The sequence below is a fragment of the Rhagoletis zephyria genome, unplaced genomic scaffold (genome assembly GCF_001687245.7).
Source record: "Rhagoletis zephyria isolate East Lansing unplaced genomic scaffold, Rhagoletis_zephyria_1.1 Rzeph_scaffold_01136, whole genome shotgun sequence".
NCBI lineage: Eukaryota > Metazoa > Arthropoda > Insecta > Diptera > Tephritidae > Rhagoletis > Rhagoletis zephyria.
In genome coordinates, this window is record NW_016158220.1 from 65,808 (window position 1) to 88,181 (window position 22,374).

General features: G+C 39.6%; 1 protein-coding gene across 1 annotated transcript in view; it reads left to right on the top strand.

The window, feature by feature from the left end:
• LOC108362899 (Myosin-7a binding protein) overlaps positions 1–22,374 on the top strand; it is a 92,013-nt gene that overhangs the window by 60,505 nt on the left and 9,134 nt on the right. Inside the window, exons 7-13 of the mRNA XM_017616051.1 lie at positions 3,249–3,604; positions 7,636–7,803; positions 7,869–7,878; positions 7,943–8,038; positions 8,100–8,612; positions 8,982–15,937; positions 16,295–22,220. Of these exons, the coding sequence (XP_017471540.1) occupies positions 3,249–3,604; positions 7,636–7,803; positions 7,869–7,878; positions 7,943–8,038; positions 8,100–8,612; positions 8,982–15,937; positions 16,295–22,220 (14,025 nt within the window). The remainder of the gene's footprint in view (positions 1–3,248; positions 3,605–7,635; positions 7,804–7,868; positions 7,879–7,942; positions 8,039–8,099; positions 8,613–8,981; positions 15,938–16,294; positions 22,221–22,374) is intronic.

The window sequence follows — 22,374 nt, forward strand, 5'->3', positions numbered from 1 at the left end:
CCGAATTGGTTATTTACAAAAATGAATCTGTCGACAGGTTTGGAATTTTATCTTTGAAACGCCACACTTTTCTTTGAAATCGCTTTATTAGTTCTCGTGCAATAAGCGTTTTTGTGAAGCTCTAAAAATTACAACTACAACATTTGAACATAGCCCCCATACCTTAAGGTAAGACGTATTCTACGTAAAAAAAAAAACGTTTTTTTGCTAATAGTGGGGACGCCCCTCTCAGGTAATTGCAAACCTCCGAGTCTCATTCTCATAACAATACAATCGCCGTTCGCAGTCGGCGTCCTTTGTGTGACAACATTAAGGCGCACGCCCCAAATCGAGGAGAAGTTCGACCAAGCACTAACATATTGTCTAAGCGCCAATCTATTATACATTTTCTTATTATTATACATATCGCACACCTACATCTAAAGTGAGCTAACTCAAAATTAAGAGAGGCAACTTTAACTGCTTGTGGATCGTCGTATAGATTCAACGCAATTAATGCAAAAAAAAGATAACAGTAGTATTTTAGTTAATGTATATAATCATAAAAAAAATATATTACCATTAATTGAGTGCAAGTCCTATGAGTTGATTTATGCACAAAGAAGGCCACAATTTTTTTTTTGCAGTTGATCGCACTTTAGATCTAGGTGTACGACATGTACACGTGATCAAAAAGTGCCAAAGCCCGAAAATTTGAAAAGCCGCTATATCAGGCCTACATCCTTGAGTAATTCATTTGCATTCGGACTCGACCGAAACATCATTTTACGTTTTTCCTTTTTCGTGGTTTGAGACTCCCTCTCAGAAAAAATGTTATCGGAAAGAATTATTTAGTATTTTTTTTTGAATATGGTTTGGTCAAAATAAATTTAAGAAATTGGATCGTAATTTTTAAAATTAAAAATCACCGTCATTTCATTACCTTTCCAAGCTGCCTCAGTTTTGTAATTGAAGCCAGAACGGATTGGATTGATGGCATCAACTTGATGCCCACAGTAAAGTTCAAGGAACCCAAAGACAAGCATTCGCCTCTAAGTGTGAAAAACATCTTTATCCAGATTTTTGCGTAACTAGCTGTTAGTATGAGCTGTCTTATCAAAAAATACGAACGCTCCAAGCCGTAAATATTTATAAGCATTTGGCCAATTGGTGAGCTGTTTAATTCGTAAAAAGTTGTAGATGTTGTTCAATTTTGCATCATTCAACTACTTATCGAAGTTCGACGTTGCTGTAAATATTGAGTTTCTTGTTTTTGCATTTGATAATGTCATACACACTCACATAACAAATTACTTAATGTTTGCAAATTGTAATTGGGGGAATGCGGCTACGAATATTATTAGCAGCACGCAGCCTAGCAAGCAAGCGTCAATTGGCAGACAACAACCATAAAACTTTACATTTGTTAAACATTTTAATGAGCAACATCTTCCTTAAATATTAAATATATGAATGTATGTACATATGTTTGCGAACGCAGTGGAAAATAAAATTCAACGAATGATTACTGAAAATGCAATAATTTTACTTCTTAACTTAGATGATTGCTGAAGTTTGTTTATACAGTTGGTGCTGTATGTATTCGTATTTTAGTATAACTTGGTTTTGAGATTGAAAGCGAAAGCAATGGCAAAGTTAAAAGATTATTTAATAACCAATCAAATACAATTTGACCTAAGCGTTAATATGTTACATGAATAAGTATGTCTGTATGTATACGCACGACGAACGGCAGAATAAATAAATAAAAAAAAACACGAAAAGACCGCGCACGCGCAAATGCGAGCAGAAGCTCAATTTTATATACATATGTACACCTGTGCAAAGCTAAAATAAACACAAATAAACATTTGGAATACAAATCATAGTAGAAATAGTGCAAATGCTTGACCCTACGACGAGTATACATATGTGAGAGAGAGAAGGCAGTAAAATGGATTTTGCATTGGGTCTAATTACAGGCGCCTATGCCGTCTTTGCGTTAATTGTATTTTACATTGTCTACATTATTGAGGTGAAACTAGGTAAAGTAATACCGTCATACATTTAAGTACTTATGTATATTGTAAACACAAAAATTAAATCAACAATATATATATATGGCCTTTTTAAGGGCCAAAAAATCCCGGAATTCTTGGCAAATAATCCCGGGTTTATCGGGATTTGTAATTTGCACTGATGGCAATAATAGAAAATCCTTTTCTTGACCAGTATTGGCTATATTTCTTATTTTATTTAATTATTAATATTTTTCATAAATGTCTAACTCATTATAAATAGTATATATTTAGTAAAATTGCGTTTTTAATTTTTCACTCTGACGTCAGTAACTCAAAAATTAGTTAAAAAATTCAGAGAAATGTGCTTAGACAAGAAGTATGGGTATCAAATTAAAGAGCAAATCCTATAGAATTTAAACAGATTGAAGTTTTTGGTGCAGAAGAACTGGTAAGTATTGAAAATCTTCTCTTAAAATTTTATCCTTGAAATTTCGCAATATTTGTTCCTGAAAAAATTATATGTTAAGGACTCGATAACATTCTCGAATTTCGTGCTTCTAACTTTATCAGATTAAAAAATTACCTATTCATCCTTGTGAATTATTATTATTTTTTTTTATTCTAAAGAAATTTCCTCTTGCATTTGGTACCCATATTTTTATTCTATATTGCATTAAAATTTTTAAATAATTTATCATATCTTTGAAATTACATAGCCCTTTAAAATAAATTCTGACGTCAGATAGAGAAAAAATGAAAACGCCATTTTAAACAAAAAAGTGGGATTCAAACCCATTTACTTATTATTTATTGTATGGTAGGAGAGCTTCTCAAACAATATAGAAGCAATTTTTTCGATTAAAGTTGTTGAAAAGTAATGAATATCTAAATCCCGGGATTCCGGGAGTGTGATATTGACATCCCGAAAATTCCGGGATCACAAAAAGCTGAAAAATTAACATCCCTAATATACATATGAATGTATGCATATGCATGGGTACTCATTGTCTTGCATAGCACAGCTGTAAAAGTTGCTCATACGCCGTGTGTTAGACGCTTTACGATTGCTTGCATGACCGTATGAAACGTATTTGTACATATCTATTGTATTGTATACAAATATTTTTTTTTTTAGTTTTTGCTAATACGTAAAGCATGCTCTCTGTGTATTCTCTTATTGAATTGAAACTTTTACATTGAAATATAACCTAGTTAAAATTAATAATAACGTATGTCCTTAAATTTCAGACCTTCCTAGCATCATAAATAGTAATGCAACTCCTCAATCTGCGGCGATTTTAAATAACAGCGAAAGTAACCATAATCCCAATAATGTCAGTATGCCATCCGAATTTTCGGAAATTTCACAAATGCGCCTGCGTCAAATGATTGAATCAATCATTGCTGAAACGTTGCGTATGCCACCGCTTAATAATGGTAGCGTATCAGAGGTAGCCCTCAACATGGATACGCGTTCGAATGGTGTAACGAAATCCTTGCCATTGGGTAATGGAAATGCACACTTTCCTCATCAACATCGAACTGAGCATTACTTCGAGCCAAAGATTTATCAGGATTTGCTAGCAACAGCTGTGTTAAATAAGGTGAGTGATTCTCATAATTGGAAAGTAGCGGTATACATGTGTATGTATGTATCAGTGTTGCCTCGAATCATTTTTAGTGGTAGCCAAATTCCTGTTAAAAAAAAGGCTAAAAAGATCTAAAAGAAATTCTTTGTGGCTAAAAATGGTAGCTAAACTTTTTTACCTACATACACTCAAAAAAAATGTGTCTTAATTTAAGAAAAACAGCAATCAAAATGAAGAAAAATGGGAACGAAATAGCACTAAAGAACTTTTATCCTCTTTTCATGCCCAAAATTTCTTCAAACTGATAGATTACATCCACGGTTCCATATTTTCGTTTACGTTTTTACACATTCCAAAGAAAAATTACTCGTTCGGGAGAATTTTTTACTCATTCGGAAGAATTTTCGACCTTAAAGTAAGGAAAGGTTTTCTTTGATCCAGAGATGAACTTTTGGTTCAGTGTATACTACATATATGAGTATCCATGCAAACCTTTTTTAATAAATAATGGTATTGAAAAAAAATAAACTCTGGAAAAAATTAATATTTTATTCAACCAAAAAACTTTTTGTGTAACCCATCAAACACATTAAGATCGGTCAACTTATCTATTTTAAAGTACATATAGTTAAATCAATAATGGATAAGTTAACGGCCTTAAAACTTATATAGTTTGTATAGAAACGTAAAGAACATACAAATGTATGAATAGTTTAAAAGTGCATCTCTTAATAATAATAATAATAGATTGGCGCTTACACATACGTTAGTTTTTGGCCGAGCTTCTCCTCCCATTTGTGACGTGCGCCTTGATGTTGTCACACAAAGGGGAGGGATCTAAAGTTTTACGCCCACTCCGACGGCGATCGTATTTTTATGAGAGGCTGTTTTAAACGTTTTTTTTTTTTTTAATTTTTGCTGTTGGGTTGAGCCGGGTTAAACCCAGACCCTGCAGAGTGGTAGCTATGTCTGTGAAGTTATCATACGGTATGAGGCAAAAAGACAAAGAAAGCTGTTCTGAGTAGGTTTCAATAGTTCTAGAGTTCGTGAAAAGGAAAAAAAAAGTTCTGGATATTTTGACAAAAAAGAAAATGGTTCAAAAATTTTGTATCCTAGATTCACGCAGCATGCGACATGCGACATGCGGCGAAAAGGCAAATAAAAAAATTGTCTGAGTAGCTTTTGAATAGTTCTAGAGTTCCTGAAAAGAAAAAAAGTTTTTGTAGAAACGAAATCGCCATAAATAACAAAAAACGTATGCCAATGTATGTAATGGTGAAAACGTTTGTTTTGCACTTATGTGCAGCATTTTGAAAAAAATTACATTTGCAATCCGGAGCTGCGAGATAGATCGTTCATACAATTCCACCAAAAATGACACTTTGCGATGTTTCATGAATCGCACTAATGGCTATTTTTTATGAACGTACTACCCAACATTGTCATTAAAATTTTTGTCATTTATCGCTTAGTGGAAATTCATAATTAACCCTACTTAAAGAAATGCATAAATTTTTTTTATTTGTTTTTATCAAAAATGAGAAAAAATTAACCCATTATTCTAAAAAGTGTATAATATGTGGATTTTTTGCAATACGGACGCTTTACAGTTTTTTTTTTTTGTTTTCGCTAACTCTATATTTACGCTTTTTAGAAAAGTGTTGCTGCAAAACTGCATACGTACTCAAATTTTTTTCTAAAACGACTAATTAAGGAGTGCAAAATTTTTATGAAAATTTTCATAAAGTTTGGAATTCCGATTTTTTGGGCTTTCGTTGTAGTATTAGCCATAATTTTATATAGAGTTATTTCCAAGAGGCTTCTTTGAGGAGCCCTTTAGACGGAGGAGAAAGAGAGGCAGGTCATTGAATTCTTTGGTCTTTGCTCTCTCAAGTTAGAAAGAAGGCTTGACACATCCAGCCACATTATGTTATTGTACCAGCTACAATTCGAATTTCTTCAAAATTTTATAGGTTTTCTGAGGGAAAATCGAATGTCGATTCTCGAATTTTTTGAATCGATTCACGGATCGAATCGGAACTAAAAAATCGACAAAAAATCGAATCGGAAGTGCTCGATTAATCGATCTTCGATTCAATCGATTTAAAAACGGCCTCTCTACTGATAATCGGTACAGTTATGAAATGTTTGTGCGACATAGAAAACAAGTAGCGGTAATTTCTGTATACTTAACTCAACTGTTTTATTTATTTTTGATTATGACACTCTTGCAGCTAATGTGCGATATCTACATAGATATGTATCTATTTACATATGTACATATCAATGAAGTTAGGTATATATGTACATAAATGATAACTCCAATTCACTTTTGGGACATTCCATTGTGTCTGGTGGTACATTTTACTCCATTTAAACTTGTGACTGGTGGGACATCTCTTCGTGACTGCTGTAAAGTAATTATGCATGAAATAAAAGTTTCCGTAGACAAAAATTACAACTTCTTATTATTTTTTTTTTAATTTTTCAGCAGGTTAATAAATGAAGTCATTTTAAATGTCGTTTTCTTCTTTTACATGAAATGACCCTTTGGTGAAAAGTGCAGTTTTATTTTCAGTGAAGTATATACCACTACGGGCAATCCATTATTGGTAGTCTTCAAGTAGGTTTTAGATTGTTGCGAAACGTGATAACAATTTCCATCTATTAAGAGTGTAAGCACGGATTTATTTTTAATAGTTTAATTTATGTAATCGACAAAACCAAAAATAGCAAAAATGGAGTTAGAATTGCCGGTCGCCACAGATAAGGACTTTTGCAATAGGCTTATAATTATTAGGCACAAATCTCCGGCGCGATAAAAAAAAACCAGAGCCCTCATTCAAATCTTTTCCGGCTAAACATTCGTCTCAACGTCGCGATGCGGCAATTACCATTAATTCATACGTCCACATACATACGTACATAAATATATATAAAAATAGGCCCAGTTCGAATGTTGTCGTCACTTAAAGTGTGTTTTGGAACAATTTCTTTTACAAATTTCCACATTTCAATGAGCACTTTTTGGGCTTCCTTCCGCTGCAAATTACGAGTGCATTTGCCACAGAAACAGCTTAAGTCTTCGTGTTCGAAATTAGAATGCCAGCACTGGTCATTTAGTCGATCAGTAATTTTTCAACTGTGCAGACGTCAAATAGCCTAACTGCAGCGGTTAATCAAAGTTACCAGTGATTTGATTTTGTGTCCTATTTAATTGAATAAAATTGGAAAACTTGGTTTTCAGTCGTAGATCTTAACCATTTTGCAGGGTTTTGATATCGATTTGAAAGCTAAAATAATTTTATCTACGGTGCCCCATCAGTGAATTTCGAACGAAAATGGATCCGAATGCCAATGAGGCGGACTTAAGTGTAAGCCCTTACGTAATACGTGATAAATCACAGAACTAAAAAGTTTTTTTGCATCACGACGAGCAATTAATTGGAGACCAGTCACTGCATTCACTAAAATTTGTATAATATTTATATACATTTTAAGCCAGTTTCTACTTGAGTAGTCTAGCGCTATCTGGGCTTCAAAAACCAAAGATCCAAATTGCTATTGCAGCAGTATTGATTTTTATAAATGCAGCTGTATTTATGTGGTACCACAGCCGAAGCAACGATTTTCTTGTCTCACTTTGGGAAAATTTTCCGCAGTGACCGCTTTTCGGCCATAGCACAAAAGTCGTATTTTGCCACTTTGTGCTGTGCGAAATTTTTTAAAACACTCATGACGTCACGTCGTGTAACGTATTTCTACCAACCTAGGCAACCAAAGCTTCTAACGAATGTATGGATTTTCACATTAAAGCTATATTGACACGTACGTACGGCTGCGGTTAACGTGATTATTTAAGCGGCTTAAATAGTTTGCTGTAAAATTTTCAAACGCACAAGATTTGACGGGTACTTTGTACATATGTGCATTTACAAATTCAAGGCCAGTGTCAAACGTGAATGAACTCGATGAAGCTTACTGAGACTAATGTTGGCTTAACAGCTTTCCTTCTTTTACTACTACTGTTTGGATTCTTATTGCAGATCGCTGACAAGGAAGGCAATATTCGACAATTTTCAGAAAGCACGCCTGACCTCAGCTCTTGCAACATTGACTCGAACTTTAATGTGGAAAATCAAAGTACTTCCTCCGGAAGTTCAGTGGAACCAAGAAGCGATTTTAGCTACACTGATACCGAAAAATCACCAAAAGTAAGATTTTATTTAACTTTATAGGCGTCAAATTTTAATTGTATCTTTTTTACCTAATTTTTCAGATCAACAAAGGTAGAAAACTAAGCTTACGTCATTCTAGTAAATAATGCAACGACATTGACTTATCTAATTTCAGTTCCTGGCCGCGAATCAGTTTTAAGCGATTACATCGCCGTCCACACTGTGCCGCTACCTGATCTATCAGCGGCAGTTACTGAATCGGAGGATGATGGTGGTAACTGAGGGCATAGAAATGCAAAACGCACTCATTTAAAGTATTTTCTTTTCAGTAGATCATGCCTCTATATCTTCAAGCATACTTGCTGAGGGTACTTGGGAGGATAACTGGCTTTTTAAGAAAAAGCGATCATCGTTAACGGCCTCCATTACTGGAAGTGTCGGAATGTTAGTGCCTGCACCAAAAGACGATGTACGTGCTCAAATCGGCGATAAGACCACCGATGAAATTAGTGACCTCTCCGAAATGGGCTCTGATACAGATGACTCGTCATCGAAAATAATTTGTGCCAAGATAGATCCACTTAACGACCGCATACTGAATAAGCATTTGATTGGTGGCCAGAATACGAAAGTGGTTTTAGATGAATTGATTGAAACAGCCAGCATGATTTCGAATAAATCACACTCAACACTCAATGAGCCAAAGTATACCGAAACAAGAAACGAACACGTTCTGGAAGCAGCGTCTAAAGTGGAAGCCCTTAATCCCAGTATTGCCAACAGCTCAGCTCAGGAAACTATGTTAGGTTATTCAGAAATCGAGCGGAAACAAAATCCATCACCAGGTAAGCGGAAATTGAATCCAAATTAGGTCATCGGCATACATTCCACCAATATCCTATTGATTCTAATACATACATATATATTACCTACATAAGTAAATAAATACATTTTACCCCCCACATGGTCGTTCACATAAACACAGCAGCTGTAGTGTAAATACTATGAACTTCATACCTACGCATTATCTATGTATGTACATATGTATGTAAGCTTGAATTCAGCAATTTATGCTAAACCGCTAAACAAATATACTCGCATGTAGTATATCAGGTAATTTCATAACGCCATTTACCCTTTCCGGAAGTCTCTATTGCAAGATACTTTGCATGATCTTTGTCTGACGACACTCAGTACGTCGTTTGTGTTTACAGCTCCTTCTGAATCAAGTGAAGACATTCAATACGAAGAAGGCTGTACCGGATTTAGTACAGTCGAAACTTTTGAACCAACCCCCTCCTCAGAGCACGAGCCTCGACCAATCAGCCAGGGTCCATCCGTCATTGAAATTCTTGCAGCTATGACTTTAAGTCCCATGTTGGCTGTGCCTGCTTCAGAGCAGCCACCAATTCTGACAGCTGCCGAATTGAGCTCTCTGAGGGAGTTAAGTGATTTGGCTTTGGCTGAAATAAAAGCGCGCACGCCTGAAATGGGACATCATTCTCTAGATATCATAGATGAAGAAGAAGAAAGGAAAGTTATAATCCTAGCAGAAAATAATAAACCTGATACTGACGAAAATAAGTCTGTGAATGTAAACATCGTTAAAGCAAGTGAAACACCAACGACAGCCACGAAGCCGCTTCTAAACAAATCCGAACTCGTCCACAATATTGTTATAGAAGAGCCTCGAAAGCAGGTCCTGCAACTACTTACAGCGGATGATGAGGCATATAAGTTAAAGGCCATGGCGGTAGCGGAACCGCGACCAATTGATAGCGTGCATCAAGAAATTGAAGCAGATCCAAAATCGCCAGAATTATTACCAACAGCTGAGAAACCGACCACCACATTGCTATCACAACTAGCTGTAAATGCTCTCAAACTATCTGAACCCTCTCGGTCTTTAGAAAGCGAGTTAACGCCGAAAATGAATGCCGAATCTACAGATACAGCCTCAGTCGTCGGAAAGCAAGAGCTTGTCGATTCGGAAACTGCAGTCGGTGAAACAGTCCCAGCTAATCCCATCAAAATAATTGATATAGATACCAAAGCAGTGATGGAAGGAGCGATTTCTTTAAAACCCACACAAAACGATAACCCTAAACAGAAAGAAGAAGAACTATTTAAAGAACCCTTAAACATTGACGATAAGTCTTCTGTAACCGTTATATCAGAAGAGCTAGTAACTTCAAAAACACCACAGAACTGTGAAACAGAACTGTCAGCAGAAGTCCAGCATTTAAGATCAGGAGTAGTTACGGTAATACATAAACAAGAAAACCTTGAGTTCGACAATATAGTGAACAAATCGATGGCCTCTGCAACACTTCAGATGCACGAAGCAGTGGTAGCTCTACAAGATGGGCAGGTGGAGAAGATGGTTCCGGATTTAGAAAGAAACACGACAATAGGCGATGCTGACTCGATTGTGGAAGGCACCGCCTCTTTACAAATACCGCACCCTTTAGAAATAAAAGCAGAGAACGTAGAGGTTTTCAAGGCAGGTCAATTAGACTCAGCTTATGTGACCGAAATGGTGATAACTTCCGTTGCAGCAGAAAGTCCAGAAATTGTTGGTATAGAAAAAGCGACGGATTTAGTAGACACATCACTAATGATTGCACAAGATATAGCACAAAATGTTCAAGCCAAAGGAAATTCCCAAACACCTACAACAAACCCGTTAGAAATTTTACAGATTAACAAGACCGATGGACAAAAAGAAGGCTCTTCTCAACTTTCGTTACTTGAAACCAGTTCCAATCCTAAGCCTGATTTGGTAGCGGAAGCTTCGATTAATTTTACCGCAACGCGGGTAGATGGAATCCATCAGACCATCGAAACATCTCAGCCGGAAATTTGTACTGAATCTAAAAAAGACAGCTGTGTTTCTGAGGGTGTCGAAATAAAGTATGCATTGAATACTGAGGCACCCTTAGCAGCAATACAGACTCAAGGCACAGAGACAGTAACATCTGTAGGTACGGATATATCGTCAGATACCATCCCGTTTGCCAAAGAGTCAAAACCTTTACTGGGCACTGATGTGGAGGTAGTTCCAGACATCAGTGAAATCATCTCGCCATATTATACCACTCAAGATATACCTATCGAACCAGACGAGACGAGAGAGACTGTCATGAATTCGGAATCAAAAAAATTGCAATTTACCGAAGTACGCCCAGTACCAGTTGTTAATGAAGAAATACTAACCAAAATTGACCAGGTCGACGAAGTAATTCCAGTCCCAGTCACTGATTCTGAAATTACATCAAAAAAAATCGCTCGAAATTTATCCGAAGAGAAACTGCCACTGACAATAAACGTAGAGTCAGTACCACTTGCTGAGCCGGACATACTGCCCGAACCATCTGTTCAAGAATTACCCGATGCGGTGTTGGAGCTATATCAACCCAACGAGCTAGAACAAGTATCAGTCATCGACGAGGTCAAAACGTCTGAGCAAAAAATTCAAAAAGTCCCTACGGAATCACAACCTATAACAACAACTGATGAAAAATCGACGGTAGTACTCAACGAAAGTATCGAGACCAACAAAGTAGAGGCCGGACCAGTTTACCTTGAAAATTTTCCGCCAAAAGCAATAAAGGAAAAGAATTTTACGGAATCAGAAAATACGCAAATCTACGAAGTAGAGCTAGTACCAGTAAATCATAACAATTTTCAAGAGGACTCTATGAAATCGGAGCCAATGGGAATGTTCGCAATAAAGCAAGAGTGTGATATCGTCAATGAAGAACTTTCGTCAGATAAAATCTTTCAAATACCCAAAGAGATTATTGAGGAAATTTCCACAGAAATAAGTCCATCAAATACTTACGAAGTAGAAACAATTCCAAACGTATCGACAAAAATAGTCGCGCAGGAAGTTGCAACGGAATCAACAGCCCCGCGAGAAATTCTTCAAAATATTCTCTCGGAATCACAGACACCGCAGGCCGATGAACAAGCGTCAGAGTCATTGAAGTCTGCAAATGTGACAGTCGTCAGTGTGGAATATCCGACAAAACCAAGCGTCGAAGAGGGCTTCACGGAAATTACATCTCTATTTAGTGAGGATTCAGATCTGGTGCCGTCCGTCAATATGGACACACCGCCCAAAACCGTAATTGAAAAATGTTTGAATAAATCAGAGCTACCGGGGATAGTCGAAATAGAACCAGTGCCAGCCACTAATTCCGCAAAACTTCCAAAACCTATCACCGAAATGATATCCCTAGAAAAAAGCCTAACATCGTCAACTGGATTAGAGCCAGTGCCACTCGCTGAGGTGCGCATACTGTCCGACCCAAACCTTCATCAGCCTCCTGTGGAAAAAGAACTATCGCCGACAGATGAAGAGGCGCCAGTTCCAGCCAATTCAGATATGCCGTCAGGTTCACTAATTCCCTTGGAATCCGCACCAAGTCAAAATAATGAAGGAGATACCGTATCGGACGTTGAAGCGCACACAAAGTCAGATAACATATTCCAAAAGACTTGCACACAACTGGAATTACCTCAACCTAACGAACCAACTCAAGAGAAAATTATTCAAGAGATCCTGAAGGAACCAAAGCCAGTGCCAGTCATCAATGACGACATATCTACAGATAAAGTCCTTCAGGTGAATGCGAAGAACTCAGAACCACACCACACCGTCGAAGAGGATACAATGTCCGAGATTAGTGCAGAAATAAAGTCATCGAAATCCACACAAAATAAATACATGGAAACAGAACGTTCACGGACAGACGATGAAAAACCGAGCCCAGTCGTCGAAGAAAAATTACAGTCAGATAAAAACCCCACTGAAATGGAGGAGGATTTATATATCAGTGAAAAAATAACACCTCAACCAATAATTCATAAAATTCTCACGGAGCCAAAACCAACCATACCAGTGAAGCCAGTGTCTGACATCAGTGCAGAAATACTGACCAAAACAATTTCTCAGGAAGCGCTCTTAGTATCAACATCTCCGCAGGTCAACGAAGGAGAAGCAATGCCTGTAGTCGCTGCAGAAATACTTGGAACCGCCGAACAGATTGTTACGGAATTGGAACCGTTGCAGATCGATGAAAAAGAGCCAGTACCACTGACACATGAAGACTTACCGTTTGATAAAATTTCTCAAAAGAACTTCATGAAATCGAAGCCAATGGAAACAGTTGAACTGATTTCAGTGCGAGAGATCAATGAGGAAACACAGTCGGTCACCAATCAAATCATTTCCATGAGATCAGAATGTTCACTGACAGACGAAGGACACGCGCTGCCAATCGTCATGGAATCAAATCTACCACTGACTGTGCCGATCGTCCCTATGGGCAAGTCGCCAAAACCAATCGTTCAAGAAGTTGGAACGGAGTCAACACCATCTCAGACAGATAAAGTAGAGCCAGTTTCAGCCGCCGATGCGGACTTAAATTCATACAATATACTTCAAAATCTTCCAACGGAATCATTACCACCACCTATCGACAAACAAATGTCAAAGCTATTCGCCAATGCAGAAGTTGAGTCAGAAACACACCTGAAACCAAACACAATGCTATCCGCGGAAGTGGACACGGTGGCAGTCGTCTCTGCTGAATTGCCGATAGAAACAGGCGCTCAAGAGATTCTCACGGAAATGAAACCTGTACCTAGTGGCGAAGCAGATCAAGTGCAATTCTGCAATGTCAAAACACCACCGAAAACAATAATTCAAGAAATTTGTACTGAATCAGAGCCGCCACGGAGAGATGACATAGAGAAAAAACCAGTCAATAATTTAGAAGTACCACCAAACCCGATTGCTCAAGAGATACTGAGCGAAGGAAAACTATTCTATGCCTCACTCCCTGAGTCGGGCATACAGTCCGAACCAAGCATTCAAGAGCTTCCTGCTCAACCAGAACTATGGCATACAGACGAAGTCGAGCCGCTTCCAGTAGTTATTGAGGGAATGCCATCGCACGCAATTATTCAGGAGATATCCGGAGAGTCCGAAACATTGAATATTGATGAATTAGACTTAGTGAAAATTATCAATTCAGACATGGCGTCAGATCCACTTGTTGATTCAAAAACTGCACCAATGCCGAACAATGAAGAAGATACCGTATCGGCCGTGGATTTGCTTTCAAATGCAGATTCCATGCGCCAAGCAATTCGCTCGCAAGTGGAACTACCTCCACCTATCAAACCAGCGCAAGAGTCTGTCGTCGATGAGTGCGAACCCCCTAAGGAAATTATTCAAGAGATCCCTAAAGAATCAAAACCCTGTAAAGTCCAACATCTAAATTCTTCGAAAGCAAAATCACACCAGACCCTCGAAATGGGCACAGAGCCAGACATCAGCGCAGAAATAAAGTCAGAAATATCTACTCAAAATAGTGCCAGGGAAACAGAACGTCCACAGACATACGATGAAGAACCAGACACAGTTGGCCCAGAGGAGTTAGAGTCAGACAAAAGCCTTCAAATTCCAGTCAATGAAATAAAGGAGTTTTTGGACATAATTGCAAAAATGCCGCCTAATGCAATTATTCACCAGATTTCCACGGAAGAAAAGCCACCGCCCATTAACGAAGTAAAACCAATATCGCTAGTTCACAAAGTTTCAATGGAGTCTAAACCACCGCTGGACGACGAACGAGTATCCGTTTCAGTTAACAAAGCGGAAGTAGCGTCATCTCCAGACATTCCAAAAATTTCCCCGGAATCAGAAATAGCCTCTGCTGACGAAGTGGAGGTTCTGTCCGAGATGAGTATAGAAATAATGTCTAAAACAATTGCTCAAGAGGTTGCGTTGGCATCAACACCGCAAATCAAAGAAGTGGGCGCAGTGCTTATCGGCGCAGAAAACCCCCTAAACACATTTCTGGAAGAAATTTCTTCGGAATCAGGACCGATGAAGATCGGTGAAGTTGAACCAGTACCAGTTGTCGATGAAAACGTCGATGAACGCATGGACACGGTTGAAGTGAAACCAGCTCAGGGGATCAGTGAGGAAATGACGTCAGATAATATCTTTCATATTCCAACGCCTAAAATAAATTCGAATTTGAAAAGCAAAGTAGAAATACCCCCAATACAAAATATTGAAAAGACTCCCGCGGAATCAAAGCCACTACAACCCACCAAAGAAGAAACCACTCTGATTATCCTTACGGACGAAATGCTAAAATCAGTCATTCAAGAGTTTCCAACAGAGTTAAAAGTCTCACAGGCCGACAAAGAAGAGTTAGTGCCAGCCAACAAACAAGGAACTCCTTTATCTCCAGCCATTCATGAGAATACCCCGGAATCAGAAACAGTCCCTGCCGCCGAAGAGGAACCATTGCCTGACGTCAGTACAGACATACTGTCAAAAACAATTGCTCAAGAAGTTTCCAGTACTAGTGCTCCAGTCCCTGTCGTTGAAATTAAGTCAGTGTCCGACGTCAGTAAAGAAATACTGTCAGAAATAATTATTCAAGAAGTTGCCCCAGAATTAATACCTCCGTTGATCAACGAAGTGGCATCAGTGGCTGTTTTCGCTGAAGATATGTTGCCAAATAAATCCACAGAAAAGATTTTAACGGAATCATTACAGTTGCGTATCGACGCAGTGGAACCCTTAGCACTAATCTCTGACTCCATGAAGTCGGAGCCGATAGAGACGGTCGAAATAAATTTAATGAGAGAGATCAATGGGAAAATACAGTCAGACAACATTCGAAGTATTTCAATGGGACCAGAAAGTACACCTTCAGTCGTCACTAAGGAATCTACATCAGCTAAAATCCCTCAACCGCCAACGGTACAATCAAACCCAATTATTGAAGCCACTCTGATGGAATTAAAGCTCCCACATACCGGAGAAATAGAAACAGTGCCAGTCGTCCCTATCGACGAATTGCCAAAAGCATTGGTTCGAGAAATTACAAAGGAGTCAAAACAATCACAGACCGGCAACGTAGAATCAGAGCCTTCAAGGGCAGACATGCGAGCCACAGAGCATCTCGCCACCGAAGAAGTTGAGACAGACACACAGGCACAAGATATTGTGATGAAATCAAAAGCAGTGCTAACCGCGCAAGCGGACACGGTAGCAGTGCTCACTGCGGAATTAGCGATAGAAACAAGTGGCCAAGAGGTTCTCGCGGAAATTAAACTTGTACCTGCTGACGAATTAGAGGCAGTGCCAATCTGCAATGCGGAAATACCGCCAAAAACAATAATCCAAGAGATTTTTACTGGATCAGAGCAGACGCAGATGCACGAGACAAATCAAGAACCAATCAAAAATTCGGAAGTTACAACGGCGTCAACACCATCACATACCGACAAAGTAGAGCCAGTTGCAGTCCCTGAAAATCTTCCACCTGAACCAGAGCATTCACAGGCAGACATGCGCGCGGCAGAACATCTCGCCAACGCAGAAGTTGAGACAGACACACAGGCACAAGAGATTGTGATGACATCAGAAGCAGTGCTAACCACGCAATCGGACACGGTGGCAGTGGGCACTGCCGAATTAGCGATAGAATCAGAGGCAGTGCCATTCTGTAATGAGGAGAAAACAATAATTCAAGAGATTTTTACTGGATTAGAGCCGACGCGGATGGACGAAACAAATCAAGAACCAGTCACAAATTCGGAAGTTACAACATACTCAACACCACCACAGACCGACAAAGTAGCGCCTGTCGCAGTCGCTCAAAATCTTCCAACTGAATCAGAGCCTTCACAGGCAGACATGCGAGGGACTGAACAACTCGCCAACGCAGAAGTTGAGACAGACACACAGGCACAAGAGATTGTGATGACATCAGAAGCAGTGCTAACCACGCAAGCGGACACGGTGGCAGTGGGCACTGCCGAATTAGCGATAGAATCAGAGGCAGTGCCATTCTGTAATGAGGAGAAAACAATAATTCAAGAGATTTTTACTGGATTAGAGCCGACGCGGATGGACGAAACAAATCAAGAACCAGTCACAAATTCGGAAGTTACAACATACTCAACACCACCACAGACCGACAAAGTAGCGCCTGTCGCAGTCGCTCAAAATCTTCCAACTGAATCAGAGCCTTCACAGGCAGACATGCGAGGGACTGAACAACTCGCCAACGCAGAAGTTGAGACAGACACACAGGCACAAGAGATTGTGATGACATCAGAAGCAGTGCTAACCACGCAAGCGGACACGGTGGCAGTGGGCACTGCCGAATTAGCGATAGAAACAAGCGGCCAAGAGGTTCTCACGGAAATTAAACCTATACCTGCTGACGAATTAGAGGCATTCTGTAATGAGGAAAAAACAATAATTCAAGAGATTTTTACTGGATCAGAGTCGACGCGGATGGACGAAACAAATCAAGAACCAGTTACAAATTCGGAAGTTACAAAATATTCAACACCATCACAGACCGACAAAGTAGAGCCAGTTGCAGTCGCTCAAAATCTTCCAACAGAATTAGAGCCTTCAGAGGCAGACGTGCGAGCGACAGAACATCTCGCTAACGCAGAAGTTGAGACAGACGTACAGCCACAAGAGATTTTGATGAAATCAAAAGCAGTGTTAACCGCGCAAGCGGGCACGGTGGCAGTGGTCACTGCCGAATTAGCGATAGAAACAGGTGGCCAAGAGGTTCTCGCGGAAGTTAAACCTGTACCTGATGACGAATTAGAGGCAGTGCCATTCTGCAATGAGGAAATACCGCCAAAAACAATAACTCAAGAGATTTTTACTGGATTAGAGCCGACGCGGATGGACGAAACAAATCAAGAACCAGTCACAAATTCGGAAGTTACAACGGAGGCAACACCATCACAGACCGACAAAGTAGAGCCAGTTACAGTCGCTCAAAATCTTCCAACTGAATCAGAGCCTTCACAGGCAGACATGCGAGGGACTGAACAATTCGCCAACACAGAAGTTGAGACAGACACACAGGCACAAGAGATTGTGATGAAATCAAAAGCAGTGCTAAGCGCGCAAGCGGAGACGGTGGCAGTGGTCACTGCCGAATTAGCGATAGAAACAAGTGGCCAAGAGGTTCTCACAGAAATTAAACCTGTACCTGGTGACGAATTAGAGGCAGTGCCATTCTGCAATGAGGAAATACCGCCAAAAACAATAATTCAAGAGATTTTAACTGGATTAGAGCCGACATGGGTGGATGAACTAAATCAAGAACCAGTCACAAATTCGGAAGTTACAACGGAGGCAACACCATCACAGACCGACAAAGTAGAGCTAGTTGCTGTCTTTCAAAATCTTCCAACTGAATCAGAGAGAGTAGAAACACTATCAATCGTAGGTGCAGATATACCGCCAAAAGCCATATCGGAGGAAATTTTTGCGGAAGTACCAGCGACAAATGATAAAATTTTTGAAGAGAATGTCATAAAATCAGAGCCAATAAATACGGTCGAGTTGATGATAGCGCGAGAGATTGGCGAGGAAACACATTCAGACATCAGTCAAATTAATGCCATGGGGCCAGCGCTTTCACTAGTAGACGAGGAAGAGACGCCGTCAAGCGCCATTGAGGAACTAGCTTCAGCTAATATTCTTCACCTGCAAACGTTACCGTCAAACCCGATTATTCAGGAAATTCCCATGGAGCCAAAGCCACCACATATCCATGAAATAGAGACAACGTCCATCGTCCCTACGGACAAATTACCAAAACCATTCGTTCCAGTATTACCAGAGCCAAAAGCAATGCTGTCTGCGATCATCGATGCGGAATTACTGGTACAAACAAACGTTCAAGATATTCTCACCGAATTTAGATCTTCTTCAAAGGGAGAAGCAGAGCTAGTGTCACGAGCCAATGTGAAATTACCACCCAAAACAGTCACTCGAGAGATTTTTACTGAATCAGAGTCGCCGCGACTGGAAGAAGTAGAACCAGTGTCAGTTGAGATACTGAGCCAAGAAAAACTGCCTCAACCGCATGAAGTGGAGCCAGTGCCAGGCGCCGAGGCGGACATCATCTCCGCGCCAATTATTCAAGAGCTTCCCGCGGAATTAAAACAAACTCAGATAGACGAAATAGAGACGATTTTAGTTATGAATGTGGAAATACCACTAAACATAATTAAAGAAGAGATTTCCGCAGAATCAGAAACATTGCAGATTAATAAATTAGAGCTAGTAAAAATTTGCGATTCAGACTTGCCTTCAGATTCACTCCTTGACTCGGGATCAGTGCCAAGGCAGATCAATGAAGAAAGTATCGTATCGGTCGTTAATCCCATTCGTCAAGATTTCGAGATGGATTCAACGAAATCTGAAGTGAACACAGATCAAGAAATCAGTGCAGAAATAAATTCAAAAACATTCACGCAAACCAATACCATAAAATCACAACCATCGCAGACCAACCTAGTAGAACTAACTCCGATCGTTACACCGTACGAACCGTCAACAACAATCATTCACGATATCGTGGAGTCAACATTATCACGGGCCGACGAAAACGATTCAGTAATAATTCTTAAGGCGAAAATACCGCCAGTAACAACCTGTCACGAGAATCCTCCGGGAACAGAAACCGAGCTGGCTGCCCAAGTGGAAGCATTGTCCGAAATCAGGGCAGATTTACTCTCAACAACCATGTTTCAAGCGCTTGCTTCAGAATCAACATCACTCATCGTTGAACAACTTTCTGCAGATTTGCAACCTATGCCAACCTGTGAAGTAGAAGTAGGACCAGTGATCAATGAAGGCATATCTTGTGATACAATTCGTGAAGAGAATTATATGAAATCAGAGGCTGTGGAGACCGTTACAACAACAACAATCGACGAAGTAAAGCCAGTGCAGGATATCAGTGAAAATATGCAGTCAAACTTAATTCAAAGCAAAGCCATGGGCTCAGCGCCTATCCTTACTGAAAATCTAATGTCAGATAAAATATATAAAATGTCGGAATTAAAGCCACCACAAGCTGAAGAAATAGAACCAAAGCCCATCGTTACTGCAGCTGAATATCCACCGGATATCGACAAAGTTACCGATGCGGAATTTACATCATACAAATCCATTCAAAATCTTACAACGGAATCAAAGTCACTACTATCCGATGAACCAGTACAGTCAGAATACCCACAAGAGATTGACACGGAGCCAAAAGCAACGCCGTCCGCAAAAATTGATACAGTTTCAGTCGCCGAAGAGAGTTTAGCGACGACAATATTTCAAGATATTCTCACGAATTCAGACGCAATGCAGACCGCCTTAGTGAAGCCCATACAAAACATTAGTGAGGAAATACAGTCAGAAACAATCAATGAAAGCTACGTCGAGGGATCAGGATGTTTGAAGACCAACGAAATAGAATCAGTTTCAATTCACACTGAGAACCAAATAACAGATAACATTCTTCAAATGCTGACACCTGGAGTACAGCCCGTCGTCGGCGAAGACAGAAAGCCAGATAGAATGATTCAAAATATTCCAACTGAGATACGGTTTTCACAGACCCACGAAATTGAACCATTATCCATGATAAATGCAGGAGAGGTTTCCACCGAATCGAAACTTATTCAATTTGCCAAAGAGGAGCCAGTGTCGGTCGTCAATGTGGAACCACCGACAGAAAGAATTATTCGAGAACTTGAATCTCCGTATACTGGTGAAATAGAGACAGAGGTATTCGTTAATATGGAGATACTGCCAGGAACAATCGCTCAAGAAGATCCCACGGTAGTCAATGAGGGCACAATCTCATATTCAATTCTTCACGACATTCCCAAGGAACTCGAACCTATGTCGACTGGTGAAGTACAGCCAGTTCAAATAAGCAATGTGGACACAGCCTCAGATTCAGTTCTCCATGGGGTTACTTCAGAACCAAAACCATTGTTGATCGACGAGGTGGAACCAGAACTGGTCGTCCAAGTAGACATAGCCTCAGATGAAATACAAGTGCCCGTGGCACCTTTGCAAGGAAAAGAGGCTGACGCATTGAAGTCAATACCGCTTGTCAATGTGGATACAAAAACAGATGTAATGATTTTAGATGGTCACAAACAATCTGTATCACAATGTTTCCTTCGAACTATTGAAGAAGATAAATTATCAGTCAACACGCGAGTAACATCGGCTAATATAGAATTAAAGTGCACTGATGAAACAGAAACAATGTCAGTTCTCGTTGAGCGCATATTACCGAATACAATCCTTTTGCAGAATCCCAGCGAATGTATATCAGAGTCATCGTCCCTAGCTGCTGTTGAAACAAGAATACCACTAAACGTCTTTTGTGAAACTCCGCATACAACATTGAACCCGGAAACTCAGACTGCATCTCAAACAGACGCTGGAACGCCGGATGCACTAAAAAAGATCGCCGAATCACAAAAACTACTAGATCTTGAAACACAAACTCTGCCTACAACACCGAGTAAAGAGCCCACGACTGTGATTCTAAATACTACAAAATGCGTGGAAGCAGAATCATCAAAAGAAGTGGCTAATTTACTTTCTTCAGAAGCACCTAACGAGGCTCACAATTTAGCTGATCAAAATTATGAAAACATATCGGCCACTGTAGAAATAGAAAATTGTATTTCTGGTTTCGATTCATCAACTTTGCAGTCGCACACTTTTACCTCTGAAGCTACAATTACTGGTCAAAGCTGTTCTACCGGTTTTATAGAAGGAATGTCGAATGAAGATATTGTTTCAAGTGGAAATAGAGATGAAGGCTTTGCCCAAGCAAGATCTTTAGGTCCTAACAATAACTCAGACATATGCGGTATAGCCTTCGCTGACTCCTTAAGTTTATTTAGACCCATGACAAAGCGGCTTTGCAGACAGTCACATGTAGTCGACACAACATCGAGCGATGAAGACTGTTCACTGCGATATGCCACGCACCTGGCCTCACTGAGCAAAACTTTTATAAGAGATAAAAGACTCTTGGCTGCGCTCGAAAAGCAGCGGCGTCAATCAGAGGTCATGCAAAAGTATCTGCGCTCTATTGACTCATTTGAAACAGATTTTGACTACGAATATCATACGCAATCTGTTCTCCCCGAGCATACACTCATATTAAGCACACCGCCTCCACCTCTCCCTATAGATGATGTTATAGATGATGAAACTGATGACTCCCTTATAAAATCACTCAGTGATTGTAAATTTAACTTCCTTAACGATATTCTTTTCTCAGATCAATTGAGTTCCGACTCAAATCGCACCGACGAAAGTGCGCCAACAACTGTCGAATCATACCTGGCAGACTGTAATAATGAACTAGATCTGCCACTAACTAACATTTATAATAGCACAACCGCGACTACTACCATACTAACAAACGGCTCATACCTAAGAATAAGTCCATCACAATCTAATTGTAACGTCAACCAAGAAGATCATTTTATTAACAACGACAGTAACCACCAACCAGATATTAACAGTGCAGATGATGATGTTATCCATTTGAGATGTTTCGTGCCAGGTAACACAAAGTGAATGCCAACATCGCTCGGTGTTGTGGTCTGTTGTGTTGTGCTTCGTTGTTCTGTGTTGTTGTTGTTTTTTTGTTTTCGTGTTTTACCGTCATTATTTATAAATTAAGCTAACTTGTGTCTATATTTGTATATGTGTTCATA